This window comes from Panthera tigris, chromosome A1 (genome assembly GCF_018350195.1).
Source record: "Panthera tigris isolate Pti1 chromosome A1, P.tigris_Pti1_mat1.1, whole genome shotgun sequence".
Classification (NCBI taxonomy): Eukaryota; Metazoa; Chordata; class Mammalia; order Carnivora; family Felidae; genus Panthera; species Panthera tigris.
Genome location: NC_056660.1, coordinates 195,763,056 through 195,789,616, shown reverse-complemented (window position 1 = coordinate 195,789,616; position 26,561 = coordinate 195,763,056). Strand labels below are relative to the sequence as shown.

The 26,561-nt window shown below is 45.1% G+C and overlaps 1 protein-coding gene across 1 annotated transcript in view; it reads right to left on the bottom strand.

The window, feature by feature from the left end:
* PDE6A (phosphodiesterase 6A) overlaps window positions 1-26,561 on the bottom strand; it is a 62,360-nt gene that overhangs the window by 18,224 nt on the left and 17,575 nt on the right. The window contains exons 6-17 of the mRNA XM_007093376.3: window positions 22,759-22,823; window positions 15,736-15,802; window positions 13,015-13,062; window positions 9,390-9,539; window positions 8,746-8,889; window positions 7,044-7,109; window positions 6,684-6,830; window positions 5,261-5,368; window positions 3,485-3,594; window positions 1,909-1,996; window positions 1,625-1,725; window positions 1,098-1,205 (exon numbers count right to left, since the gene is read on the bottom strand). Of these exons, the coding sequence (XP_007093438.2) occupies window positions 1,098-1,205; window positions 1,625-1,725; window positions 1,909-1,996; window positions 3,485-3,594; window positions 5,261-5,368; window positions 6,684-6,830; window positions 7,044-7,109; window positions 8,746-8,889; window positions 9,390-9,539; window positions 13,015-13,062; window positions 15,736-15,802; window positions 22,759-22,823 (1,202 nt within the window). The remainder of the gene's footprint in view (window positions 1-1,097; window positions 1,206-1,624; window positions 1,726-1,908; window positions 1,997-3,484; window positions 3,595-5,260; window positions 5,369-6,683; window positions 6,831-7,043; window positions 7,110-8,745; window positions 8,890-9,389; window positions 9,540-13,014; window positions 13,063-15,735; window positions 15,803-22,758; window positions 22,824-26,561) is intronic.

Below are 26,561 nucleotides of genomic sequence, written 5' to 3'. Positions count from 1 at the left end.
TCACCCCAACATCATTTGAGGTGACTCACAGAGGCACACGGAGGGAATTGAAAGAAGGCATTCATTAGAAAACTTAAATGTGAGTCCCATTACCAGACTTCATGCCAACCAGGCGCTATAAATCTGACATAAATCATGTACCTGATGTGTGAATAGCAGAGTTATATTGCAGGACATTGCCATATATAAAGGAATGCAAAAAAAAAATTGTCAGCATATTAAAAAAGATTTTAACGTTTATTTATTACTGAGAGACAGAGAGAGACAGAGCATGAGCATGGGAGGGGCAGAGAGAGGAGGAGACACAGAACCCAAAGCAGGCTTCAGGCTTTGATTTGTCAGCACAAAGCCCGACGCGGGGCTCGAACTCACAAACCGTGAGATCGCGATCGGAGCTGAAGTCGACACTCAACTGACTGAGCCACCCAGGTGCCCCTAAGCCTACATATTTTTATTGACACATAGATATCACTCAAATCATCATTGGTATAATGCTTGGTGTTTTATCAAAACCTTTAAAGTTAATATCACCTTACTACCAAAATTCTGACTCTTATGATAGAAATACTTCAGATGTGATGCTTTTTCTATACAGAGAAATAAAACGATAATATTTTGTTATAAAATACAAAATATTGTTAATAAAATACATTGGTTTGTAGTTTAGTGCAAAAATTAAACACGCACCATAATATCTGCAATTCTGTCTTGGCAAAGCTTCAGTTTTTTCCTGGGTTGGAGGCCTCCTAAATGGAAGTGTGCCAGGGCTCTCTTGACCCCAGGCCTTGCCCTGTCAGTGCAGCATCCCACTTTAGGACCCTGGACTTCAGAAAATCAGGGTTTGGGGTGCCTGGTTGGCTCAGTTGGTTAAGGGTCCAACTTCAGCTCGGGTCATGACCTCATGGTTGGTTAGTTAGTTCCAGCCGCACCTAGGGGTCTGCGCTGTTTCAGATCCTCTGTCTCGCTCTCTCTCTGCTCCTCCCCCCATCCCATGTGCACATGTGTGCACTTTTGCTCTCTCTCTCTCTCAAAAATGAACATTTAAAAAAAAGAAAGAAAGAAAAGAAAACCAGGGTTTAAGCCCCATCTTAACTCACATAACAATTTCCTTCCGGGTCTGCTCCAGCATCATGTACTGTGTCCACTCCTGTTCAGTTTCATATGTCTTAGACTGATCCACGATCTTTTGGAACATTGTCCTCTTCCTGCAAAATAGACCAGTTTGTTGAAGGAGCTCATCTCAGAATAAGGCAACACCCCGGCTTCTAACACTGGCTGTTTCAGACAGAGGCTTATTAAAGCAACGTAATTAACAACAACAACAACAAAAGGTTTAACGAACCAAGGCCTGAGAATCAACACCTAGGTTCTAACCCAGACCCTGTCACCAATTTGTTGCCTGATCTCACTCAGCAAATCTCTTTCCCTAGATTTCAGTGTCCCGTGGATACAATGGGGGTCATAATACCGAACTCCCGGGGATGTACTCAGAGTTAATGTTCCATAGCACAAGTGTTGCGCCCGGCACACAGTACATGTTAAATGAGTTAGAACTACGGTGTTTGTTATTATCACGTTCATTGTTATTGTTATTCTTGTTCTTAAAAAGGAAAGAAATACCAACTTGAAATACAGGGCAAGGTCTGTGGCGATGATTGCAATGTCCATCATGTGGATTGCATGCTCGTGCTGCCTGCGATTGAGGTTTTGAAAGATATTCAGGCTCTAAAGAGAAAATCATAGAAGAGATGTGATGCTGGCGGGCCAGCCACGCAACTACTGATGATGACCCCAGCTGTTTGGAGAGGCAGCCCAGGCCAATGGGAAGAGTGCTGCTTGGCCACACGGAGGCTTCTTGTGAAATGGGGGCTCACGGCAGCCAACGCAGAGGGCCCCCACCCATCCTACCTCATCTCTCAGCAACGTTTTGCCAAACTCCAAGTGGTGTCTTTCCAAGATGGAGGACCCATGGAGCTTGGCCAGTGGATTCTGAGATCTGAATGGGAGAGAAAGAGAGAGAGAGACACACACACACAGAATCAGCACGGAAGGGCCAAGAAGGAGGTTGAGCACATCATCCAGTCCCATCCCCTCCTAATTCTGCAGGCAGAGAGGCTGAAGGCCAGAAATGAGAAAGAGCTGGTCACACAGCGAGACCGCATCAGGTCTCCTAAGTCTCAGGCTTTAGTTTTCTCCACAACTGATTCCGAGCCTCTTTCAGTTACGGTCTGTTGAATAGTGTGTGCCCCCAAAGCACAAACATACAGAATACCCCATGCAGTTTCAGGGATTTATGGATTCCCTGTAATCAACCATGACATTGGCACTGGGCCATACTTTAAAGGTCACCAAGTCCTAGACGTGATACTCGGAGTCTTAGGGGAAGCCATTGAATTCCCACAAGCAATGTGTTTATGCATGTTTTATTCATTAAATATTTGTTGAGTGCTTACTAAGTGCAAGCACTGAGCTCAGTACTTAGCTTCCCGCAAGGTAAAATGTACACACAATCTCTAGCCTCAGAATGGACTGTTCTAGCGTCTATTTATGATTTATAGGCTGTGGGCCCCGGGCCGATCCTCTGTTTTCTCATCCATAATATGAGCATAACACTAGTCCCTGCTCTACCCAGCCTACACGGTGGTCGTGAAGGTCCGCCAAGGCCGTGGTTCAAGGACCACGTTTCAGAGGCTGTCTGGAGTGTAAGCTCGATGAGGACAGGGGCTAGGTCTGTTTTGCTGCCATGGTACCTCCTTTGCCTACCTCCTAGGGCCTACCACACTCACACTAGGAGCATTACAAAATACAAAGTGAATGAATGAACCAGCATCAGTTCATATTCGTAACATTTGGGCTTAAATGAGTTCAGCAGCTGGGGAAGGAGGAGAGGGAGGGAGTTTAATATATTACCACTATAACAAATTACTATAAATTTATTGGCTTCAAACAATAAGGATCTATTATCTTACAGCTCTGGAGTTCAGAGTAAGATGCATCCACAGAGCTATTTTCCTTCTGGAGTCTGTAGGGGACAATCTGTTCCCCTTGCCTCCTAGCTTGTAGAGGCCACCTATATTGCTTGGCTGTGGCCCATCCTTCTCCTCTCTGAGGAGAAGCATCCTCTCTCTCTCTGACCTTCTGTATCCCTCTTATAAGGACTTTTCTAACTACATGGGGCCCACTGGGATAATCCAGGATAACCCCTATATTTTAAGATCTTTAATCACTCCTGTGAAGTCCCTTTTGAATACAAGGCAACATAGTCCCAGGATCCAGGCATTGGGGCATGGACATATTTAGGGGTCATTATTCTGTCTATCACAGGAGTTTACGCAGGAGGAAGAAGGGCAGGAGGAAGAAGGAAGCTGTGAACTGTGGGACTCCCCCTTAGCCAGTGAGTCAGTCTGTCTGAGAGCCTTTCAGATCTGGGTAATGAATCCCAGGAGTGGGAGGTAGAGGGGGCAGGCAGTAAGGGCCAACTCACTTCATCTGGTAGAGGTTGTTGGTGCCTCTGTGGTCAATGTCATGGCAGAAGGCAGCGGTGACCATGGCCAAAGCCTCTAGGTCCGTGAAGTACCGCTTCAGCTTTCCCGTCTGGAAGAGTAATCAGAGGGTGCCACTTACTCCTTTCTTGCAGGGGTGGGGAGCAGAGCAGGTGTGAGGGCCAGGGCCTGGTGCTTAGAAACACAGGCGTAACCTTGACTCTCCCCCTGGCACAACAGCACCACCAGATGTTTGGCTGGGACTGGGGGTTTTTCTGGGATGTGGGACTTTCCATGCTCTAACTGGGACAGTCCCAGGCAAATGAAGATGGCTGGTCACCTTACTCCTGAATGACCTTACATGGTCCCATCTCCCCCTGGTCCTCAGTATCCCAATCTGCACACTGTAGGAGGAGGGCATTGGACTAGATGGTTGTTGAGAAATCACAACTGTCAGGTTTTAGGATCCAGACAGTTTTTGAACATGCCCGGACTGGCAAAGTAAACCATCCAAACCGGTCTATAGTTTAAGCACAGCCCAGGAGAATCCTCCCTCACATACTTCTTGTTTATGCTGGGTGTTAGACCAAAGGGTGGGGAAGAGCTCACGAGACGTGATGCTGACTCTGTGACTTTAAGAAATAAATCAAGTCTCTGTGGTATCACTGTCACCTTCTGTGGTGGCCTGGCCAGAATCCCTGCCTCCAGGGCCCAGTGCTTACTCTGGCCTGACCGTTCCAGCCGTGAGAGAAGAAATGCGGATGAGTGGGGCTGGACAAGGGCAGAGATTTGCATCATAATCTGAATGGGACACACTTTTACATGAAATATCTCTGAACCGTCTGAGCCAAAACGGCTGACACAGGTACACATAGGCACGTCCATCCAAGGACGCTGGGGCAGTGTCTGTAACTGTGAATGATCAAAGACCACCCCTGTGTCTAACAACAGGGGGCTGGGCACAGAAATTATGGTATATCTGAACAATATAGGATCCTATGCGGCCATAAAATTCTATCGTGGAGAAGCCTCGAAAACATTATGCTGGGTGAAAGAAGTCAGACACAAAAAGCCTAATACTGTACGAGATTACTTACCTGAGGTACTTAGGGTAGTCAAATTCATAGAGACAGAAAGGAGAAAAGAGGTCACCAGGGGCAGGGAGTGAGGAACAGGGAGTGGTGGTTTCATGGGGACAGAGTTTCTGTTTGGGAAGATGAAAAATTCTAGAGGTGGATTGTGGTGATGTTTGCACAACACTGGGAACGTGGTTAATACCACTGACTGATCTGTACATGTAAAAGTTGTTTAAATGGTAAGTCTCCTGTCATGTATATTTTACCGCAATAGCACATTAAACATACAAAGAATGGGATTGATATGCTTATATATTTTCAAATGAAAAAAGCATTTTAAAGGATATTATTATTCAATTGGCTGTAAATAAAATAAACCGTGTGTGCGTGTGAGTGTGTGTGTCTGTGTAAAAATACATCTCGACGCTTCTAGAGGAAAACGCAGAAGGAATTGTGCCATGGTTCTCTCTAAATAACTGGACTGGGGTTGGGGTTAGCCTGCAGCTTTCCTTCGCTTTTTATTTTACACGATTCTCTGTGCTCAGAATTCATAGATGCTAAGCATGTACTCTTTTTGCATCAGTTTTAAAAAGCAACAAATCGAGAGCAATGCTGCGGCCGCCGGGTGGAGGTGCAGAGGTCGTCTGGTGTGACGGGAGCCCCAGCTGCCACCATCCTGCTGCCATCCCACCGCCGCCGTACCACCAGCAAGGAGAACATGGTCTGCCCCACGTTGAAGCCGTGCCGCCAGTTGTGGTAGGTGATCCTGCGGTAGCCCTTACTCAGCGAGTACATGAATCGCACCAGCGCCTGCGAACACACGTGCAAGAGTGAGGTCTGGAGCCCCGCCTCCTGAGGGAGTCTCCCCAGCAGTGAGGCCTGGGGTCCCGCCTCCTGAAGGAGGGCCCAAGAAGTGAGGTCTGGGGCCCCGCCTCCTGAGGGAGGTCCCAAGCAGTGAGGTCTGAGGCCCCGCCTCCTGAGGGAGGTCCTCCAGCAGTGAGTTCTGGGGCCCCGCCTCCTGAGGGAGGTCCTCCAGCTCCCACACTGGACAGGAGTGGGCCAGCAATAGCTGCAGTCCTGCCATGAGAGCACTTTGCAAGCTGCTAAATCCTAGGAAAATGGATGTCGTTATGAAACCAGGTAGATGTAAGTCACTCCACTTACTCCACTAGTTAACCTTCATCAATGTTTCCCAAACTGTGCCCCGGGAGAGCTACTGTCTTGGGAGATGCTGTCAGGAGCTTTACCCGAGAGGAAAACAAAAGGAGTCTCTAAATCAGTAGGTCTCCAACTTGAGTGCCCATCAGAATCACCCAGAAGGCTTGTTAAAACACACAATTTCTGGTTCATTAGAACTGGGAGATAGTGTGTGTGTGCGTATGTGTGTAAGAATTTGTGCTACTGGGGCCCCTGGATGGCTCAGTACGGTTAAGCTTCCAACTTCTGCTCAGGTCACCATCTCACGGTTCGTGAGTTCAAGCCCCGTGTTGGGCTCTGTGCTGACAGCTCAGCCTGGAGCCTGCTTCGGATTCTGTGTCTCCCTCCCTCTCTCCCTCTCTGCTCCTCCCCTGCTTGTGCTCTCTCTCTCTCTCATTAATAAATAAACATTAAAAAAAAAGAGAGAGAGAGAGAGAATTGGCGCTGATACATTCTCAGGTGGTGCCGATGCGGTTTGGGGCAGCACTTTGAGAACCACTGTTTTAATCAAACAAATCCGGGAAATTCTGCAGGGAACACACCCCAGCCCCACCTTCACTGTCCCTCCCCCAACCACCTAGATTCCCAGCACACTGAAAGGAATCCTGCAGGGGAAGAGTTCTGTTTGAACTGGTTTGACCCGCCTTTCCCACCTTTGTTTGATTATAAGTAGCCATTGATTCACAGCCTCAGAACTCAGTGCCTTACAACCCACCTCAAGAAGCAATGCCCCCAAAACACCACAGTTCAGAGGAACTGTAGGTCTCTTTTCTGATACATGACTCATCTGTGCAACATGACTAATGCTTTAAATCCTACAAGCTGAGGGCGCACTGTTTTTGAGGCTTTACAGATTGAGTTAAAGAAAAAAAAAAAAAGCAAGCAAGAAAAGAAAAAAGGAAATCAGAGAGGTTTATTTCGACCTTACCTCCTGAGGAATGTGAAATTTATCTACCACTTTGAGCTCATAGTACATCTGTATCCCACATTTCACTAGCTCCAGCTCTGTCAGGGGCAAGTCGCTGAAGTGGAATTTATTAATTTCATATTTCTCCGCATCTGGCAGCTCTCCTTGCTGGGTAAGGAACAGAGGCAAGTGGTTGGAGCACATGAAGCGTTCCTGGGTCTCTCCCCCACCCAGCCCTGTCCCCATCCTGCGTCTGCCGGGAGGATCAGAGCAGAGTGACAAGGGTCCTGCTTTGCAGAGACAGCACCCCACCACGCGCATGCTCAGGGCGCACCCTGCAAGAGTCACACGCGAGGGCCAGCGCTGCCCTGCCCTGCTCACCAGGATCTCAGCGAGTTCCTCTTCCTCACATTCCCATGGCTCCTTCCCGTACACCTCTCTGGTTTTCTGCCAGGGCCCAAAATAGAGAGAGAAAAAAAAATCAGTTGCTATATCTGGGGTCTCCATATCCCTCCGCTTTCCATTTCCATTCCCTTTCCTCCAATTCATACACAAAGCATGCAACTAAACTAAATCATGCATGTAAGTCATTTGGTGCAGTGCTACTAGGCACATCGTAAGCACTAGAATTAAATGATGTGGTTGCTGATATTCTTGTCGTTATTATTACCGACTTGGAGTCAGAAGGTCTTGTTCATGGTTCTGGCTTTTCTTCTGGCTGCGTGACTCAAGGCAAATTTCTTCCTTCCCTGGGCCTGTTGCGCCATGCACGTGCCAGAGGAGGCCGGGTGGGGGTGGGGGTGGGGGTGGCGGGGGTGGGGACCTGGACCCAGTTGCTTGTTTCTGATTAACTGGTTCACTGAAGCTATGCTTGCGTAGTGCCCGCATACCCATCACTTGGCTGAAGTCATGAACTGAGACAAGCGAATTGTGAGTCAATTCATCCACACTAGATGTTTTCTCCTTTGAATGTATCAGTTATTGAGATGAAATTATCAAAGATGTTGTGATAGGTTCCCAGCTTAAGAAATCACTTCTGAAAACATTGGCCTGTCTTGTTTCAACTGGTGAGGTCTATAAGCAAGGTCTTGGGAGCTTAGCTGGGCATCCTATCCACTGCCATTTGGCTAACTCAGTTTACTTCTAAGATCGTGGTCTTTTTGAGAACAAAATCCCAGTAATGATGAAGCACTAATTCCCACGTATCTTTGAAAGCGCCTCATCCAATTTCCTACCCCAGGCAGGACTCTCCTCTATAGCATCCCTGGTAAATTCACATCCAGCCTCTACTTGGATGCCTCTCTTGACAGGGTGCTCACTATCTGACAAGGCAGTCCATTCATAAGAGTGGTAGAGAATTTGCTCATTATTCGGACAAAGGTTGAGTGAGACCTATTTAATGAGTGAGACCTATTTAATGTCCCCCGGGTGATTAGGGGACAAGTTACTTCCCCCTTGGGGGCCTCAGTTTCTTCATATCTACAGTGGGGATAGAAACCCTTACCCTGCCCACCTTAGTGGGCCATTGTGAGCGTCAAATAATATTATAAGTGTAAAATTGCCTCATAAACTGCAACGTGGTTAAACTATGTGAGGAGTGCCTGCTAACCTCCAACTCCTGTCATACTTCTTTGCTTACCCAACTCCTCTGGGATCTGATTGGGTTTCTACATGAGTCAACCCCCTAGAGGGAGTCTCTGAGAAACTGACCATCGTCCACTGGGCTGTCAGATAGAGATTCCTCTCAGAGTAGAGGCTGTGGTTGGGCGACTCTATCTCTCCTACCAAATCAGCCCTCAGCACAGTGAAAAATGGAATTTCTAGAGCTGTGAAGCCAAGATCTGGCCCTACGACTGAGGTGATGCGTGAGGAACAGCTGTCCCCAAGCCACGCAGGGCAGCCATTTTGTGTGACTTTCTGATATGCATGGATCCATCCATCCATCCGACGTGAGGGGCCAGGGGCATCCCTGTGGAAGGCAAGCCTACCTGTCTCTGCCTTCATGGAGCTTTAGTATTGCTCTGGCCACATCTCCAGGATGCGGTGGCTGCTAGAGCAGAAACAATAGAAGAGCTTTACCCACCAGGATTGTCTGGATCTCTTCGTTGTCACACTTCACGTGGTATTTTACCATGTCCTGGAAAATGTCCTTCCTGTTTTCAAGTTTGTTCATTGACTCATAGGTGTCAGGATTTAAGACGGACCAGCCCAGGAACTGAGCCAAAGACTGCAAGGAAGGAAAAAGAAGAGTCAGAGGCAGAACACCCAGGCCTGATCCTGCCTCTGCAGTTGAGGCCAAGGCTTGAAGATTCCATTTCCTCGGCTGTGAGGTGGGTTCGATAAGCTGGGCGCTGCCCTCCTCAAAGAGATGTTGTGAGGATAAGAGAAAACGATGGACGAGAACGTGCTTTCTAATAAAGCACCAACACACATCAAGCACCTAATACCTTCGCACAAGGGGAACGTGTTGGGCCTGTGTGGGGGCAGGAGGTATTCTCATTTTGACTGTGATCCTAAAAACGCTGAAAGGTGAAGTTTGTTAATTCAAAGTGGTTTTAAGGGGAGTGTGGATTTCTCTGACGACACGGGCAATGCGGAAGTGAGGGCGAAGAAAGCGGACGTTGAGGCAGAGTCGGGGGAGCGGCTACAAGGGGTGAGGGTCCCCCAGCACGCTTGCAACAAGCCACCTCAGAAACCCCACGGCAAAGGCCTCCTCGCAAACAATACCTCCATGAGGGTCTCGTCCATCTCATCAAAGGGTTTCCCATCTTTGCGATTGTAAAACGTGGCCACCCCAACAATCTCTTCCTTCTTGTTCACAATTGGCATAGAAAGGACATTCTTGATCATCCATCCGGACTCATCCAGAGGCTCTTTCTGCAAGAGAAGCCAGAGTGGGTTACACATTTGTTGCTCGGGAAGACCTTTCATTCAGAAGTCTGGACAGAACTGGGCCTAGAAATGGCGGTCAGAGGGGCGCCCGGTGGTTCAGTCGGTTAAGCGTCGGGCTCTTGGTTTCAGCTCAGGTCACGGTCTCACGGTTTCGCGAGTTCGAGCCCCGCGTCGGGCTCTGTGCTGACGGTGTGGAGCCCGCTTGGGATTCTCCGTCTCCCTCTCTCTCTGCCCCTCCCTCGCTAGCGCCGTCTCTGTCTCTCTCAAAATAAATAAATAAACTTAAAGAAAAAGAAATAGCAGTCAGAAAAGGACAAGGGAACAATAATTCGGTCTGCTCATTATCAACAACATGTGCAAAAGAGAGGAAACTAAAGATAATCAAAGGGGTTCAGATGTGTTTAAACAGGCAATGTAGTTCACGTGACTCTGGGCATCACAACTTTCAGACTTTCTGCCGCACAGGCTATTTAGGTATATTTAAAAAGTGCCCGTGCTTTCCAGGTAATACGTACAAAATGAAAACTGCAAAACAGCTAGGGACTCTGCGGGTAGGTGGGCAACAAGCTTATCGAATCAGATTGTAGCCGTGTAAACAAAACCTTTGGCTCCTCTCGGTGCTTTGTTTTTCACCTGTCTATTTTGGCAACAGATTAAAGTCGTCTAGAGTGTTTCACCTGCTTCTGATTATTCGCAGATATAGTCTCTCTCTCTCTCTCTCTCTCTCTCTCTCTCTCTCTCTCTCAAGCCACCAAGTGCCGGAATGTGCTTAACAACGCCACAATTAAAGGTTTTGTTTGTTTGTTTAGCTCTTGATTCTTGACTCTTGACGTGACTTTCTGTTAACTCTTGGCATGTCATTTTATCTCGGTGGGTCTCAGTTTTCTCATCTGTAGATGGGGACGGTAGCAAGAATATGTGCCTCGCGGAACATACGAGAAAACGGAGGTGAAATTTCTTGCTTAATCTCAAGGTGCCCTTTGTGAGTCATTTTCCATCTGTCAGAGCCTCATTTTCATCATTTATAGCAAGAGGACGACTGGACGAGGTAATTTCTAGACTCTTTTTCTGCCAATTCATAAAATATCAGACATTTTATAACGTGCAAGAAACTGACCTAGAAGCTGAAAATAAAACAAGGCGAATAAGGCACAAAGGTTGTCCTCAGGTTGCTTGTAATCTAGAAGGTCAAGGGGCAACTGCACTACACGTGGGGAGTTTGTTATGATACTGGGGGAACCAGAGAAGGGAAGGAAATCAAGGAAGGCTTCCTGTACTTGGAGAGTCTTCTAGTTTGAAAGTTCCAAGACTCTTTTTTTATTTTAATGTTTATTTATTTTTGAGAGAGAGAGACAGAGACAGAGACAGAGCACAAGGAGGTGAGGGGCAAAGAGAGAGAGACACACAGAACCCGAAGCAGGTTCCAGGCTCTGAGCTGTCAGCACAGAGCCCCACGCAGGGCTCAAACTCATGATCCGCAAAATCATGGCCTGAGCCGAAGTCGGACGCTTAACTGACTGAGCCACCCAGGGGCCCCAGAAAGTTCCAAGATTCTTAAGGTGGTGAGATGATGACGAGGACAATGACCACGACAACAATGACAGTGGTGATGATTTCAGTAATGCTGGAAGTCAGCACCTGGTGAAAAAATGACTCCCGAGGGGTGCAGATTACGGCCCAAAGAGCAAGGGGCTATTGGTCTGGAAACATGAGTTCTAGGTCTGCCTCCCCCCGCCCCCCCCGGCTCTCTACTTAACCTTTGGGGAAGTTCTTCCTTCTGAAGGCCATGATAAGGAGACAGCTTATTATTGAAAGTGAAATGAGAAAACATTAAAATTTTTTAAGCAGAGAAGGTACTTGATGCAACCCATGTTTCCAAAACTACTCAAACTACTTTGTAGAGAATGAGTTGGAGGAAGAAGACTAGAATCTAAAGTTGAGATCAGATTTGATTTTTTCATGTGGGTACGTGCAATTAATTGAGTAGAGACCAAGTTCTGTACGGATATCATCAGGTTAGCAACACGTGACAACAGTTTGGGCTTGTCCCACGGTCACAGTCAAAACCCTAAACCAAGATGTGCAACTTTAGCTTTGGAAGGATAGTCTCACGAAGCTCTTTCAACATGCTCTTCAAGGAGTAAAAAAATAATTCATGAATTTTTCTAAGAGACATTTTTATTTTCTTCTTAGTTAGTTCCTGATTGCTAATGATTTGTTTTTCTTATATCGAGTGTGCTAACCTCAACAAATATTTACAGGAGCTGGAAATATCAAGAAAGATAAGGCCCAACCATTGGCCAAAGGAAGCTGATATTTTGCTGAGGAGAGTTAATCTGAAATCAAGGAAGGGTAATAAAAGATAAGGAAGGGAAATATAGTAGGAGAGAACTCCCGGCATGGTTTTCCAGGCCATGTGTCATCTGGCCTTAGTCTACTTCTCTAGAATCTCCTCTTGGCACTTTCTTTTTTTTTTTTTTTTTTTTTTTTAATTTTTTTTTAACATTTATTTATTTTTGAGACAGAGAGAGACAGAGCATGAACGGGGGAGGGGCAGAGAGAGAGGGAGACACAGAATCGGAAGCAGGCTCCAGGCTCTGAGCCATCAGCCCAGAGCCTGACGTGGGGCTTGAACTCACGGACCGCGAGATCGTGACCTGAGCCGAAGTTGGACACTCAACCAACTGAGCCACCCAGGCGCCCCCTCTTGGCACTTTCTGATCTGCCTCTGACTCAAATCCATTGGTCTACTGTAGGTCCTTCCAATAAGCCCTCTCCCTCCTGCAGTCTTCTCCCCTTTCTTTGCTGCCCAAATATAATTTCTCAATTATTATTCCTTGATTAATTCCAGATTAAGTCAGGTCTCCAGAGAGATCCCTTCCTCTGTCCCTCTGTCCTGTGACCAGCACTCCATGGCCTTTTTCCCCATATAATCATGAGCCCTCTTGAGATAACGACCATGTCTGCCTGGTCCACTATGGCAGCCAGTGTAGCACTGTGTCAATTCCTGGCACAGAGGGTGCCCTTCATAAACATTCGTAGAAAAGACGGGCAAAATCAAATGGAGTGTTAGACAACGTTCCGTGAAAAGCCCAAGGAGACAGAAATGATATTAGCCAGAAGAAACAGAATAAAACTCCATGGGAGTTTCATAGCATTTGAGGTTGTATTGAAGGGCAGAGAGGATTTGGGCAGGACACGATAGTTGGGGGGTAGGGGAACACCATAAACAAAGGTCCTGAGGCCAGAAAGCAAAGGGTGTGAACATTAAAACCAAACGGGACCTTGGAATTTACCAAACTAGCTCTCTCCCCACTTCCATGGGCACATGACTTTTTTCCATCCACATTTTCACTTTATCGAGACTGCCTCCCAATAAATAGACGGATTTTAATGTATTCTACTCCTCTTGGGGGGAAAAACATCATATGACTAAGAGATCAAACAAAAAATGACTTGCCTGGAATTCGAAAAAGTCCTCCGCAGGCGCATTCATGATGTTGCAAATCTGAAAGCCACGAGGAGGAATAATAGAGCTGTGATTAGTCGTGATAGCAATACCTAGTGAAGCCCTGCTTTCAGAAATGCTATGTCCTTGCCCAAGGCGTTCACATTCTTTTCATTAGGTACACATGTTCAAGATGGCTTTGAATGATTAACTGAGGTTATTGGACAGAAAAGCTACCTGGACCAACATTAGTTCTTGCCATTTGCTTCCTCAGTCATTTCTAAGCTTTGAAAGAAATTAAGGCTACAATTTGTCATTGTTAACAGCTGCAGAGTATCTCATTTGCTTGTCCCCCTTTTGCTGAATGTTTGGGTGGTATCCCGTTTTTGTTACTATTAATATAAGTAATGCTACTCTAAGCATCTTTCAGTCCGTTACATTTGGGTTTGGTATTGTTTGTTTTGTTAAGGAAAGAGTTTTTTTCTGGGGTCATAAACCCCAAAGTAGAATGAGAAATAAAAGTGTTGTAGCTCTGGTTTTATATTGCCACATTCGTCTCCTGAAAATTGAACTAGTTAACCCTACCATATGGATGGGATGTACCTCACCCCTCCAGAGCCCTGCCCTTGGGGCCACTGTGTACAGTTGCATGGTGTGCACACTGCACAAAAGCCCACCACTGAAGGGCTGCCTGGGAGTTAAACTCCAGCTTGTTCTTGACTTGCAGAGAGACGCCCCTAGTCTTTCTCTTTGCACCCACTGAGAAGGCATGCGTTTTCCAAGTTCTCAAAAAGGCACCCAAAGGATTTGAAGTGACCCTGCCTGTCCCATTGGCCATGACCATCATGTGGTCTCAGAGGGTGAGCTGCCTGTCTCTGCTCCTGTTCAAGAGCTGCTTACCTATTGCCGCATCCCTCTGGCCTCTCTTTGGACCATTTCCATCAGTTGCTGTTGTTCTCCTCTGACCCCTGACCTCTCTGAGGGCTCCTTCCCTCAGCCATGAGCTTTCTTGAGTCTCTCCCATCCTTGAACGTGAAATCTCTCTTCACCCAAACACGGTCCCAGTAGCAACCCACCCAGGTTTTTTTCTCTTCTTTTCTTTTGTGATTCTCTACCTGCTTATCATCCATCCACCCCTCCGCAGACCCCACGCCAGCTTCCACCTCTGCCTCACCACCAAACCCGCTCTCATCAGGGCCGCCAGTGACCTAACTGCCAAACTCGATAGGGTTTTCAGTTCTTATCTCACTAGATCGCTTTTGCTGCTTGGCCGTCTCTCTCTTTGTTGAATCGCTTTACTTCCTCGGTTTCCATGACACCTACTCCCGCCTGGGTCTCCAGATACCTCCGAACCCTCCTTCTAGCCTTCACACACTCCTCTTTAGTCTTTAAATGCTGGCACCCAACAGCATCCCGCCCCAGGTCCCTCTCACTCTCCCTGGTGACTTCATCCACACACATGGTTTCCAGAACCATCTGGTCCTGATGTCTTTCAAGTCCCCTGTCTCCAACTCTCCTCCCTCTCCACAGCTTCAGAGTCATCTCTTCAGCTGCCCACTGGACATTTGCTGCCTAAAAACATCTCCATGTCATCTTGTCTGAAACTGACCTTATCACCTCGCATCCAACCCTCTGGTCAGCACTGCTTATCCAGTCCAGAAGCCTGAGATTAGCCCTGACCCTTCTCTCTCCCTCCCTCTCTGCCCATGATCACGAAGTCCTGCCAACTTTACCCTCCTGATATTAGATCTGCGCCCTGGTCTCCCTCTCTTCATCTTGTCTCTGTCAGACCTGCGTGCGTATTGAATGAGCAAATTTATTTACTGCGCGGCTCGTAGGCCCTCACTGGCTGTTGCTGCTAACGAGAGCACTCCTTGCTGCCTGTGCCTTTCTTGAGATGCCCGTCTTCTCTTGCTTGTAAGGATGTGCTTTTTGCTCTGCCTCTTAATATCTTCAGATCTCTCTTCCATGGAGCTCTCAGAGTTATCTTTTTAAAATGGAAATTGACCGTGTCAATCTCTTGCTTAAAAACTCAGTGCCTATAGGTTGAAGTCCCATCCCGTGACCTGGCATCCAAGGCCACTGCTGTCTGGCGCTTCTTTCCCTCACGAGGCTCATCTGTTGAAGCCTTCCTATCTCAAACCTAATACTCCAGCCACACTCAACTGCATACACCTTGCTGTTCAAACCTCCAGGCCCGTGTTTGCTCACGTCGCTGCCTCCACCTGAATCCCCTTTCCTGCTCTTATCTGCCTAAGACCTATTTATTTTAAAACTCAACTCAGACCGACACTCTAGGAAGAAAAGGCTGGTTTAGACGCCCCCTACCCTGTGCTCCTGGTATATCTCTATTGTGCCCTTATCACACTGGAGTAGAAGAATCTGTTTAAAATATCTCCCCAGTTGATTACGAGCTTCAGAACAGAAACTGTATCTGGTGCATCTGTCTTTCCATCCCCAGAGCCAATTGCAGTGCCTGGTACATTGAAAATGTTCAACAAGTAAACTTCTTGCTACAGGAGCAGCGTTGTGTAGTGTGTGCCTGGGGAAGGCTAAAGAGGGGTGACCGGGCTCAAATATGGGGTGATGTGCACCAAGGGTCAAGCGAACTGAGGAATGAGACTCAGGCTTTTAGAGACTCACTTCCCGCCGTGTTTCCTACTCTCTCGATCTGAAATCCTTTTACACTTCCAATGATTCAAGACCCTCCCCCTTCAAAGGTGCATTACTTACCAGGCCATTCTGGGCAACATAAGTGGGGAGACCGCTTACTAAAGCCCAATGATCAGGAGGTGGGTTCCTGTAAAGGCCAAAGACAACTGGTAACTTTTGATATAGGGACAGTTGGACTAAACCCTTGAATCTGGGTCTTGTCCCCCCTCTACTCTCTTGGGGGGTCCCAGTCCCTGCTTACATTCACTACGCCTCAATGACCCCCAAATCTTATCTAAGCATCTTACTATTCAAATTTAGACATGGAAAAAAGCCTGATGAATACAACATTTTATAAGTGCATGCTGAGTTTGACGATCCAAGAAAAAGGACAAGATTCATTCAGCATATTGTTATTGACTGCTGAGCAAAAAGAAGCCCATAGTTTCCATTAATACTTATACAGAGAGAGGTAGCTTAATACCATCGAGAGAGAGAGAGAGAGAGAGAGAGAGAGAGAGAGAGAGGAAACACATCTATGGTGAACTCCTACCATGTACCAAGCACTAAGCTGGGTGCTTTACATACTGATTTATCCCTCACGATAATATTACTATTTTTGATATTATTATCTTTTTAAAAACTTTTTTTAACATTTATTCATTTTTGAGAGACAGAGTGTAAGCAGGGGTGGGGCAGAGAGAGAGGGAGACACAGGATCTGAAGCAGGTTCCAGGCTCCAAGCTGTCAGCACAGAGCCCAACGTGGGGTCAAACTCAAGAACCGTGAGATCACGACCTGAGGGGAAGTCGGATGCTCAACCGACCGAGCCACCCAGGGGCCCCAGTATTATTATCTTTTATTTATTGTAAGATTATGCTTGTTTGTTGTGAGAAAAAAATACAAACATGGAGAAACACATTAAAATCTTCATGAATCATTCTGAAGTGAACATCCATAAAACCACACCCAGGTCAAGAACAACCTTGTCAGCACCTTGGAAGTCCCTGACCTGTCCCTGCCAATGGCAGCCCTCTCCCTGACTCCAAAGGTAACCATTGTTCTGACATGATTAGTTACACTCTTGCTTTTCTGTAGAGTTTTACTACCTAAGTATGCTTTCTAGTAACCTCTAGTTTAATTCTGCCTGTTTTTCAGTTTCATGTGGCTGGAATCCTACGGGGTCTATGATTTCATTTGGTCTCTTTTTCATGTCGCTGTAATCCATTTGTTTTACTGACTACAGTTTTTTTCTTGTAAAACGATAGCACCAAGTATCCATTCAATGACGGATGGCACTTTCCCTCCGCTTAGGGTTAATGTGAACAATGATGTATGAACAGTCTGATGTATATCTGCTCTCGGTTCTGTATGTTGTGTACCTAGGAGATAGAAATACTGAGTTATAAGATATGCATGTCTTCAAGTTTGCTAGATAAAGCCAAACTTTTCAGAAGTGGTTGTTTCTAGTACAACAGAGTATACTCTAGAGGATACAGCAGTTTATTAGACTTTTCCTTTCTTCCATGTCTCTGTTGATACTTAGTATTTTCAAACATTAAAAAAAAATTCTCTTTGCAGGGTGAGGGTGGGGGGCGGCTGGGGGGCTCAGTTGGTTGAGTGCCCAACTCTTGGTTTCAGCTCAGGTCATGATATCATGGTTCATGAGATAGAGCCCCGCGTTGGGATCTGCGCTGACAGTGTGGAGCCTGCTTGGGATTCTCTCTCTTCCTCTGTCTCTGCCCCTCCCCTGCTCACACACACACATGCTCTCTCTCCCTTTCTCTCAAAATAAATAAATAAAACTTAAAAAAAAATTTGTTTTAATTCTCTTTAGAAAGCCAAGAAAGTTCTCTATGGAGATAATTATATCATGTTTCTCTTAAGGTAGCCACCTGTATTGATGGATGTTTCAAATGTTAAAAACCAACCCTGCCTTCCTGAATTAAACCCAATTGGGTCATGATATAGAATCCCTTGTAGTTATTATTTGCTTAAAATTTTAAAAAGTAATTATTTTTTTATCGAAGTGTAGCCGACACACAAGATTCCATTAGTTTCAGGCATACAGCAGAGTGGTTTGACAACTTTATACGTTATACCCCACTTACCACAAGTGTATCATCTGTCTACAGCACTATTGCAATACCATTAACTATATTCCCCATGCTGTACCTTTTATCCCTGTGGCTTATTCATTCCTTGGTTGCTAAAATTCGTTTAGGATATTTGCATCTATGTCCACAAGTGAGCTTAATCTGAATATTCCTTTTTTACGTAGCCCTTGCTGGGTTTTGTTGTCAAGCTTATATCAGCCACTTCTTTTTCTATTCTTCTGGATGATTTGCATGAGGGTTGCATTATTTCTTCCTTAAATATTTTGTAGAACTCACCCCTGAAGGCATCTGAGCCTGGAGTGTCTTTGTGGGAAGGTTTTGATTTATTTTACTGCTCTAAGACTATTACGGCTTTCTATTTCTTCTTGATTTGCATTTAGTAGGTTTTCCTTTTCCAGGGATTTGCCTGTCTCATCTAAATTTAAAGTATTTTTGGCAAATTATCCTCTTGTCTTTTTAATGTTTGTGTTACTGTGGTTATTCTCAGTTTAATTTCTGACACAACTCATTTGATGTTCTCTCTATTTTTCTTGTTCAGTCTTGCCAGAAATTTGTCAGTCACATGAATCTGTTCAAGGAACCAACTTTTGGCATTTGTTCATTATTTATCTTTTTATATTTTATTAATTTCTGGGCTTATCTTTATTCTTTGGGTTTGTTGTTAATTTCTTGAGATGTTGTGATAGACGGCTTCTGTCTGCCCCTCCAGCCCCCTCTCAAACCTGCTCCTCCTGTGCCACCTCTGGACTACATAGGGCCTTTGGCCTTCTAGCTTCTAGTTGAGTTTGGCCCAGTGGGGAGACCTGACCAAAGACTAGAGGAAGATAGAACAGTGAGGTCAGATTATTTATTTCCCTGGGCCCCCACTGGCAAGGTTGCTTTGGGCTTGCTCTGTTCCTTGACTAAAGGGCAATGCTTCTCTCAAGGTGGTCTGTTCTACAGGACCCCTTCTTTGTCCAAGTTCTAGAAAACTCTTTATGGGGCCAGGAGTGCTTGTAAAAACATCACTACTAGTACATCCTCTTGTGGTTTTCTTCATTGCACCCGCACCCCTGTAATTGCCCCTTTGTAAATAAGCCCTCCTTGGAATTATCCTAATTTGAACGTGACACCTACTATTTGTTGGGACGCTGACCTATACAGGTGGCTAAATAATTCATTACTTTTTCAGCTTTTGTTCTTTTCTAACATGTATACTTAAAGCTGTAAATTTTCCTTTAAGCATGATTTCATTGCATCACATAGGTTTTGGTGTATAGCGTCTTTGTTGTTTTTCAGTTCAGAAGTTATACTAATTTCCACTGATTTATTCTTTTACCCATGAGTTATTTGCAAGTGATTCCTTCTTTTCAGAAGGGTATTTCTAGCTTCCCTAGTTGCATATGAAGATTATTCTAATTAGCTTTTTGTTATTGGATTCTAGAATATCTTTATTGTGACCAGGGGACATTCCATATATTATTTCAATCTTTTGAAATACATGAAGTTTACTTTGTGGCCCATTATATCACCAGTTATTGTAAATGTCACATGTATGCTTGAAAAGAATAAGTATCCTATAATTTGGGGGATGGGGTGCCATGTTTGTTCTCTCTCTCTCTCTCTCTCTAGATAGATAGATAGATAGATAGATAGATAGACAGATCCATTAGATTAAGTTTAATTATGTTATTTGAATATTCTATATCTGTTTTAGTCTGATCCTACTATCAATTAGCAAACATGGATTTGTCTATACATTCTTACATTTCTGTCAGCTTTGCTTTTTTTTTTTGAGGCTGTGTTATTAAGTGTATACAGATTAAGAATTATAATATCTTCCTGTAATAACTAGATGAATTAACCCCTTTATCATTAAGAAGTGACTACCTATATCTCTACTTATGCTCTTTGTCATAATGTCTAATTTTACCTGATATTAATAGAGTTATATCAACTTTTTCTATTAGCATTTGCATGGTATATATTTTCTTCATTCTTTTACTGTCAACCTCTCAGTATTCTTATCTTTTAGGTAGATCTCTTATAAACAGGATATATAGTATTTCTTCATATCTAGAAAGCCAAACGTTCCTTGACAGACCATTTCTTACATGGAAACTGAGAAAGATAAAATGCTGCCACTTAATCTGAAACATAATGCAGTTTGAACTTGTAATTATTACTTTATTAATATCAACAGACCTCTTTTAGAATTCATTAATTTATTTATTTTTAGTGTTTATTTTTGAGAGAGAGAGAAAAGACAAGATACTAACTCTTAAACATCCCTTTGGAAGTGGCCCCCTTCACTTCTTTTCACATTTCATTGTTGTGATAGACAGCTTCTGTCTGCCCCTCCAGCCCCCTCTCAAGCCTGCTCCTCCTGTGCCACCGCTGGACTACACAGGGCCTTTGGCCTTCTAGCTTCTAGTTGAGTAGGGGGAGGGGCAGAGAGCGAGGGGGACAGAGGATCTGAAGTGGGCTCTGGGCTGACAGTAGACAGCCCGATGTGGGGCTCGAACTCATGAACTGTGAGATCATGACCTGAGACAAAGTTGGATGCTTAACCGAATGAGCCACCCAGGCGCCCCTCTTTTCGAATTTAGAAACAGATTTTTATATTCCACACCTTTTCTTATCTTTTTGTGCCATTCAAAACAACTTTTTGTTTCAGTGCTGTATTATAGTATATACTCTCTTTTAGTTACTTTATATGGCAATTAAATTCAATATGGGTACAACCAACAGTGCACATAACTCAGCTGAAGTCCCAGCAATATGAATGGTCATGGCCAAGTTCATGCATAGACAGTCAATAACAACTACATCATGACTGCCATCCGGCTGATAGCAATTATACAGTGTCATTGATTCTGTTTCAGAAATGTCAAAAAGTAGAAAACTATACATCTTAGAACCAATGAAATATGATAGATTTCTCTCTTATCCAGGTTGGCAATCTTTGTCATTCAACTGGGACATTTAACTGACTTATATTTAAAGTAATTATTGGTATATTTTGATTTAAATATTATCTTAATGTGAACTTTTTACTTTTTTTCCACCTGTTCTATGTTCTTTCTAAACCTTACTTTGTCTTCTTTTGGTTTGATTAGCCATTCACTTACTATTCAGTTTTCCCCTCTCTTAGTTTAGATGGCAAATACTTTGGTAGTCAGGATATTTGCAAGTATTCTGGCTCTCACTCCTGGGCACACAAGAGGGTTGCATTCTCTGTCTGCTTGAAGTTAGGTGCAGCCATACGCTAGCTTTGGCCAATGAAATGTGAAAAGAAGTGAAGGGGGCCACTTCCAAAGGGATATTTAAGAGTTAGTATCTGTTTTGTCCTGTTCTAGCTTCCTTCTGGCAAGTTAGTCAACCTTCCAAGGTTCAAAATGGTGGCTGCTCTATCAGCTGTGGTCCCTGCCCGACTACAATCCATGCATGATACTCCACCAACCAACCTCACACCCACCAACCTCAATTTACATGTAGTGGGATGATAAACAAATTTTTACTGTTTATACAACTAAGGTCTTAAGGTTTTGTTACCATAACATAGCCTGGCCTATCTTGATACAAAAATTGTTATCAGAAACAGGGTGCTGCCATAACAAAGAACCTAAAATATGTGACTTAGCTTAGGTACTGGGTGGAAGGTAGCAAAGTGAATGTTTTCAAAAGCTAGAAGGATATGATGCTTGATGAACACTGGTACAACACGGGGGGAAGACTATGACCTGTGGTAACTTATAACACAGATAATGAGTTTAATAAACTTATACCTCTAGAAAAGGAGTCAGAATAGAGAGTGGTTGAAGAGTATGCATTTGAGGGGCACCTGGGTGGCTCAGTCAGTTAAGCATCCAACTCTTGGTTTCGGCTCGGGTCATGATCTCATGGTCTCATGAATTCAAGCCATGTGTGGGACTCCACGCTGACAGTTCTCTCACAGTGCGGAACCTGCTTGGGGTTCTCTGACTCCTTCTCTCTCTGCCATTTATGCTATCTCTGCCTCTCTCAAAATAAATAAATAAACTTAAAAAAAAAGAGTACGCATTTGATAAGGTTGAGACAACAACAGCAAAAGAAAGGGATAAGCTTAGGAAACAATCAGTTTTTACGCAAACAGGAATGAGCAGAGAAAACCCAGAAACTCAAGACCTTGAAGCAGTCTCTCATCCCCAACCAGTCAAAGGTAAACCCAAGAACTGGGTTATCTGAGTGACAGGATTATTATAATTCAACCTAGCGACCAGGATGGACTCCATTGTGACCTTTTGCACCCACTTGTTTAAGGGTTAAGGTGACCTACGGTAAATCCCACGGGGTCTGATTTTGACCGAAGATGTCTGCCATTCAGTGAGAAAGTGAGCCGGTTTCAAGACAGAACTGTGGGTCGTGCCTCTTAGCACACAGAGAGGATTCAAATGGATAACAAGGCAGCTAAGTTTTGGTAGTGAACTACTGACCAAAAAAGTACAAGCTTTTACCTTTTTAAGGTTCTTGACTGTTAGAATCTTAAAACGGCCTTTGAGTCCTTACCACTTACAGGGAGGTGGAGGCCTTGCTCTCTGGGAGCTCTTTCCTTCTCATTATCCATTATCCTCCAAGGCCAGGCAAGAGAGGACAATAGAGAATAAACTTTCCTTGGGGACTGAGTTGCTTTCCTTACCAGCTTCTTGCCTTTGCCTCACCCTCCTGTATGGGCCCCAGATGCGCCTCCACAGAAAACCACTGGAAATCTCTGATCAGATCCCACGGTCGCATTCTGTAGATGGAGAACTGACGCCTGGGACTGGAACTACCAGAAGCTGATTCAAAATCCAGCCTCTTTTCCCAACCTGTGTGGTCTTTCCACTCTTCCACACCATCTCCTTACTGTTCTACCTGTCTCTAACCAGGTGCGTGGCCTTCTTGGGTTTGCTTTAGTGTTGGTCTTGGAATGAGTATCTATAGATATTGATAATGTGCCTACAATTCTATATGTTTTGAAGAAACTTACGGGATTACTTTGATGTCTTCTTTGCCATGCAGGATGTAGTCAATGACCTTGTAAAAGTTGATTTCCTAGGCAAAAGAGATAAAGAAATATATAACTTGACAGCCAGAGACAAAACTTCAGCTTGAGTGTGTCCATGAGACAAGGCTTGTTTTCAACCATATGCCCTGTGGTTTTCTAGAAACACCAGCCTGGCCCTCTAAGGGCGTAGCCCAGCTGCCCCTGAGCTCACTGTCCTCAGCTGACTCATGATTCAGCATGCTTAACCTTGGAACCAGTTCAGGGTGGCCAGGCAGGGGCTGGGATCTGGGAAAGAGGGATAGGAAGCGGTTCCAAAGGGAGCTGGGGGTTAAGTACAAGGACAAAGAGTGAAAGACTGCTTTCTGGAGTCCAGGGAGAGAGGGAGGTGGGAAGGAGACTCCTGTCTCAACTCAGCCATCCCTGCAGGGCTCAGCTCCACAGTCACGGCCCCCTTTTCTCCTTCACACCCATCACTCAGCTGCTCTCTTTGCTGTGTCAGCTCTTCCAGACCTGTCTTCCCAATCTTGCTTCGTGCCCCCCAACTCACTTTCCACCTCTTCCATCCCTCACACCTCCTTGCACCATGAGAACTCCCATTCTCTAAAGTAGGTGTGTTCAGTCACATGACTTCCTAACATGTAATGGGATATTGGCACATGGCTCCTTTCCCTTAGCTCTCCAGGGAAAATTCCATCACCTTATTAGATCCTCTCAACACCAGCTGTGATGGGCAGGTTAGAAACCATTTTACAAATGGGAAAACTGAGACCCAGAGAGAGGAAGGGACTTACTTATAGTAGACAGTGAGCCAGGACCAGAAGCTAAGCCTTGACTCCTATGCTCAGGACCCTTTCTGTGATGCCACTTAAACTTAACCTTATGTTAACCTAAAACAGTGTTTTACTCTCTGCATCACCCTTACCCAGGGCAGGGCTATTCAAAGTATAGGCCCTGGACTGGGACAGTCTGCAAACTATTTGGTACCCTTCCATGCTGAGATAAAAACAGAAATTGAGAGTGTTTAGAAACTTTTATGGCAGTTTGACTGAGTGAAGTTAGGGCTGTTGACACGAATGAAAAGGGGGAGGGGACTTACATTTTATATGTCTTAAAAAAATTTTTTTTCTAGTCATACATTGTTATCACATTTTGAAAAGTATCGGTCCAAAATGGGTTGGAAATTAAAACAACAACAATAGTAACAACAAGTGTTCCTTGCCTACAGTGCTTTGAGAAGTCCTGCTCTAGAGATTTCAATGGAGACACCTAAGCCCTATCTTGGTCTCCTGACTCAGAACCTCCACAAAGAGAAACTCCTGATCCAGTCAAGGGTGTCTGAATGTCCATTTGGTTGACAGGTGATCTTGACCTTCTTCAGGCTCCAGAGGGAGAGGCTCTGCTCATGCCGATCAGCGGCTCCCAAAAAGAGTCACGTTCTGGTCTTGGGTCTACTGTGTGCGCTCTTGGGGGCTCAGTTTCCCCAGCTGGAAAACTGACGGTGTGTGCTTCTTCCATTTGCCCTGATGGAAGCAGAGCTGGGCACCCGGAGATCCTGCATCTGTCTTTGTTCTCTCTCATGGCCTTTCCTGTACCTCTCCCCCATTACTCCCTGGCCACGGCAACCACTGTGGAAGTGGAGAGGGTCTAAAGACATTCAGACCATTTTAAAACTGACACTAGATGATCGCCAAAGTTCTTCCCAACTGTGCTTCTAAGATTGTTGTTGGGTGGGTAGCCATATCCCTCGTAGATTACAATGCACGTCTTCTTTGAACCAGCAATTCCACGTGTGGGAATGAATCCTACAGTTACACTTCTAAATGGGGGTCAAAACATCGTTTGCCCCATCCGGGGGCCTCAGCCATACTGCTTTCCAAAGTCTGGACACAACATAATGTCATCATCAGGAGACTGGCTAACCAAATTGAGTGCCTGCATCCAGCAGATATGTCGCCTGTCTCCAGAACAGTGTAGCTGTATCTGTGCTGATAGGGGAAGATCCCAAGCTGAGAAACGAAGGCACAAAACAGAATCATCCCATTTGTTGAGGATGGTGCTGGTGGTAGAATTCGAGGAGTATCTGGGTGTCCGTAGACATTCCTGGAAGGACAGACTGCTCACACTGGCCAGCTCAGGGGAGGCTAGATTTCTGTGGCATATCCTTTTGTAATGTGTGAGCTTTTCATCGGCTCATGTGTTACTTTTTTTTTTTTTTTTAAGTTTACTTATGTATTTTGAGAGATCGAGTAAGAGCAGGGAGGGGGCAGAGACAGAGGGAGAAAGACAGAATCCCAAGCAGGCTTCATGATGTCAATGGAGAGCTGATGCGGGGCTTGAACTCGTGAACCATGAGATCATGACCTGAGCTGAAATCAAGTCAGAGACTGAACCGACTGAGCCGCCCAGGCGCCCCTCATGTATTACTTTTTCAATAAGTGCAAACAAATTGTGCTAAGGATATTTTTTAAAGTGAAGTTGTACCCTGGAGGCAGTTCCTGAAAGCAAAGATGGCCGCCTTATCTACTGAGACTTTGGTGTAGCTAAATGTCCCCCTGTGAGGAAAAGGAAGTCAACTTCTATGACCTTCTCAACCTTCCTCAGGTCTTTGTTTTAAGCCATCTGTTCTCGGGTGTGGGCTGCTTCCTGCTCACAGAGGCAAGCTGTGGGCTCCCTGGGCCGCCCAGGCTGTCCTATCCATGGATCTCCACAAGGCTCCTTCAGAAAGGGTAGAAATGGACTTTTTTTCTAAAGCCCACGGAAGAATCAATTTGCTTTCACAGAAAGCAACAAAAAGATCAGTGTGCTTTAGGTAAATAGAGCTGTTTTCACGCACTGGAGCTCAGCTGAGTTGCCTTCAAGCAACATATTCATGTTAAGAATTCACCAGCCGTTGGAAAGTCAAAACTGAGCCGTCAATGAGCTCTTTTGTTACCTACCACCTGAGCAGCGAAGGCTTTAACACAAGGGTCTTTGAGAGAGCCACAAATACAGCCATAGCAAAATTATCCTCCGTGGAAATATACCAGTTTTTAAATGAGTGCTATTTTTTTTTGTTTTTTCCGTGAAGTCTAACTAGCCTGTATATGTTTTTAATAACGAAAACACACACATGTACAACATTTTACTTTTAAAAGGAGATGAAGTGAGGTGTAGCTGCTGTTGGCGATCTTTAGACCCGTGACTTGGGGAGGCTAATTGGTCAAAGTCCAGACAACAGTTGTATTTCTCAGATGAATGTGGCAGAGAAAGTGTGAGGGCGTTACGAGGTGAGAGGGAATGCTAAAAAGCATGGCTGTAATGAGTTACCAGGAAGAAAAGCACCCTGAGTTTGAATTCAGGCAAATGAAGTGACCCTTCCTGACTTCAATCTCTTCAACCATGAAATGGGGATAATGATACTTCCTTTATAAACTTGTTGAGAAGAGTAAATAACATACTCCAGGTAAAGTACCCTGCAGATAATAAGATTCAACCCAGGTAGCCATGATGATTGGATGCCTAGTGTATGTCAGTGTTTGATTTGCTTTAGCCACCATGGTCCTGCCGGCCATTTGGATTATCCAGCATTACAGATGAGGAAGGTGAGGCTTAGAGAGGTTGCCCAAGGCCACGCAACTATCTGGTGGAACAGGGGTCTGAACTCAGGCTTGTTCTTTCCAAGCCCAATCTTTCTAGAAGATTTACTTTGGGCCAGTCTTGTCATGTTGTTTCTGTGCCCCAGTTCAGGCCTATGTGTGTCCCCTCACTAGCTGTGTCCTAGACCTGGAACTGACTATGGAGATGAG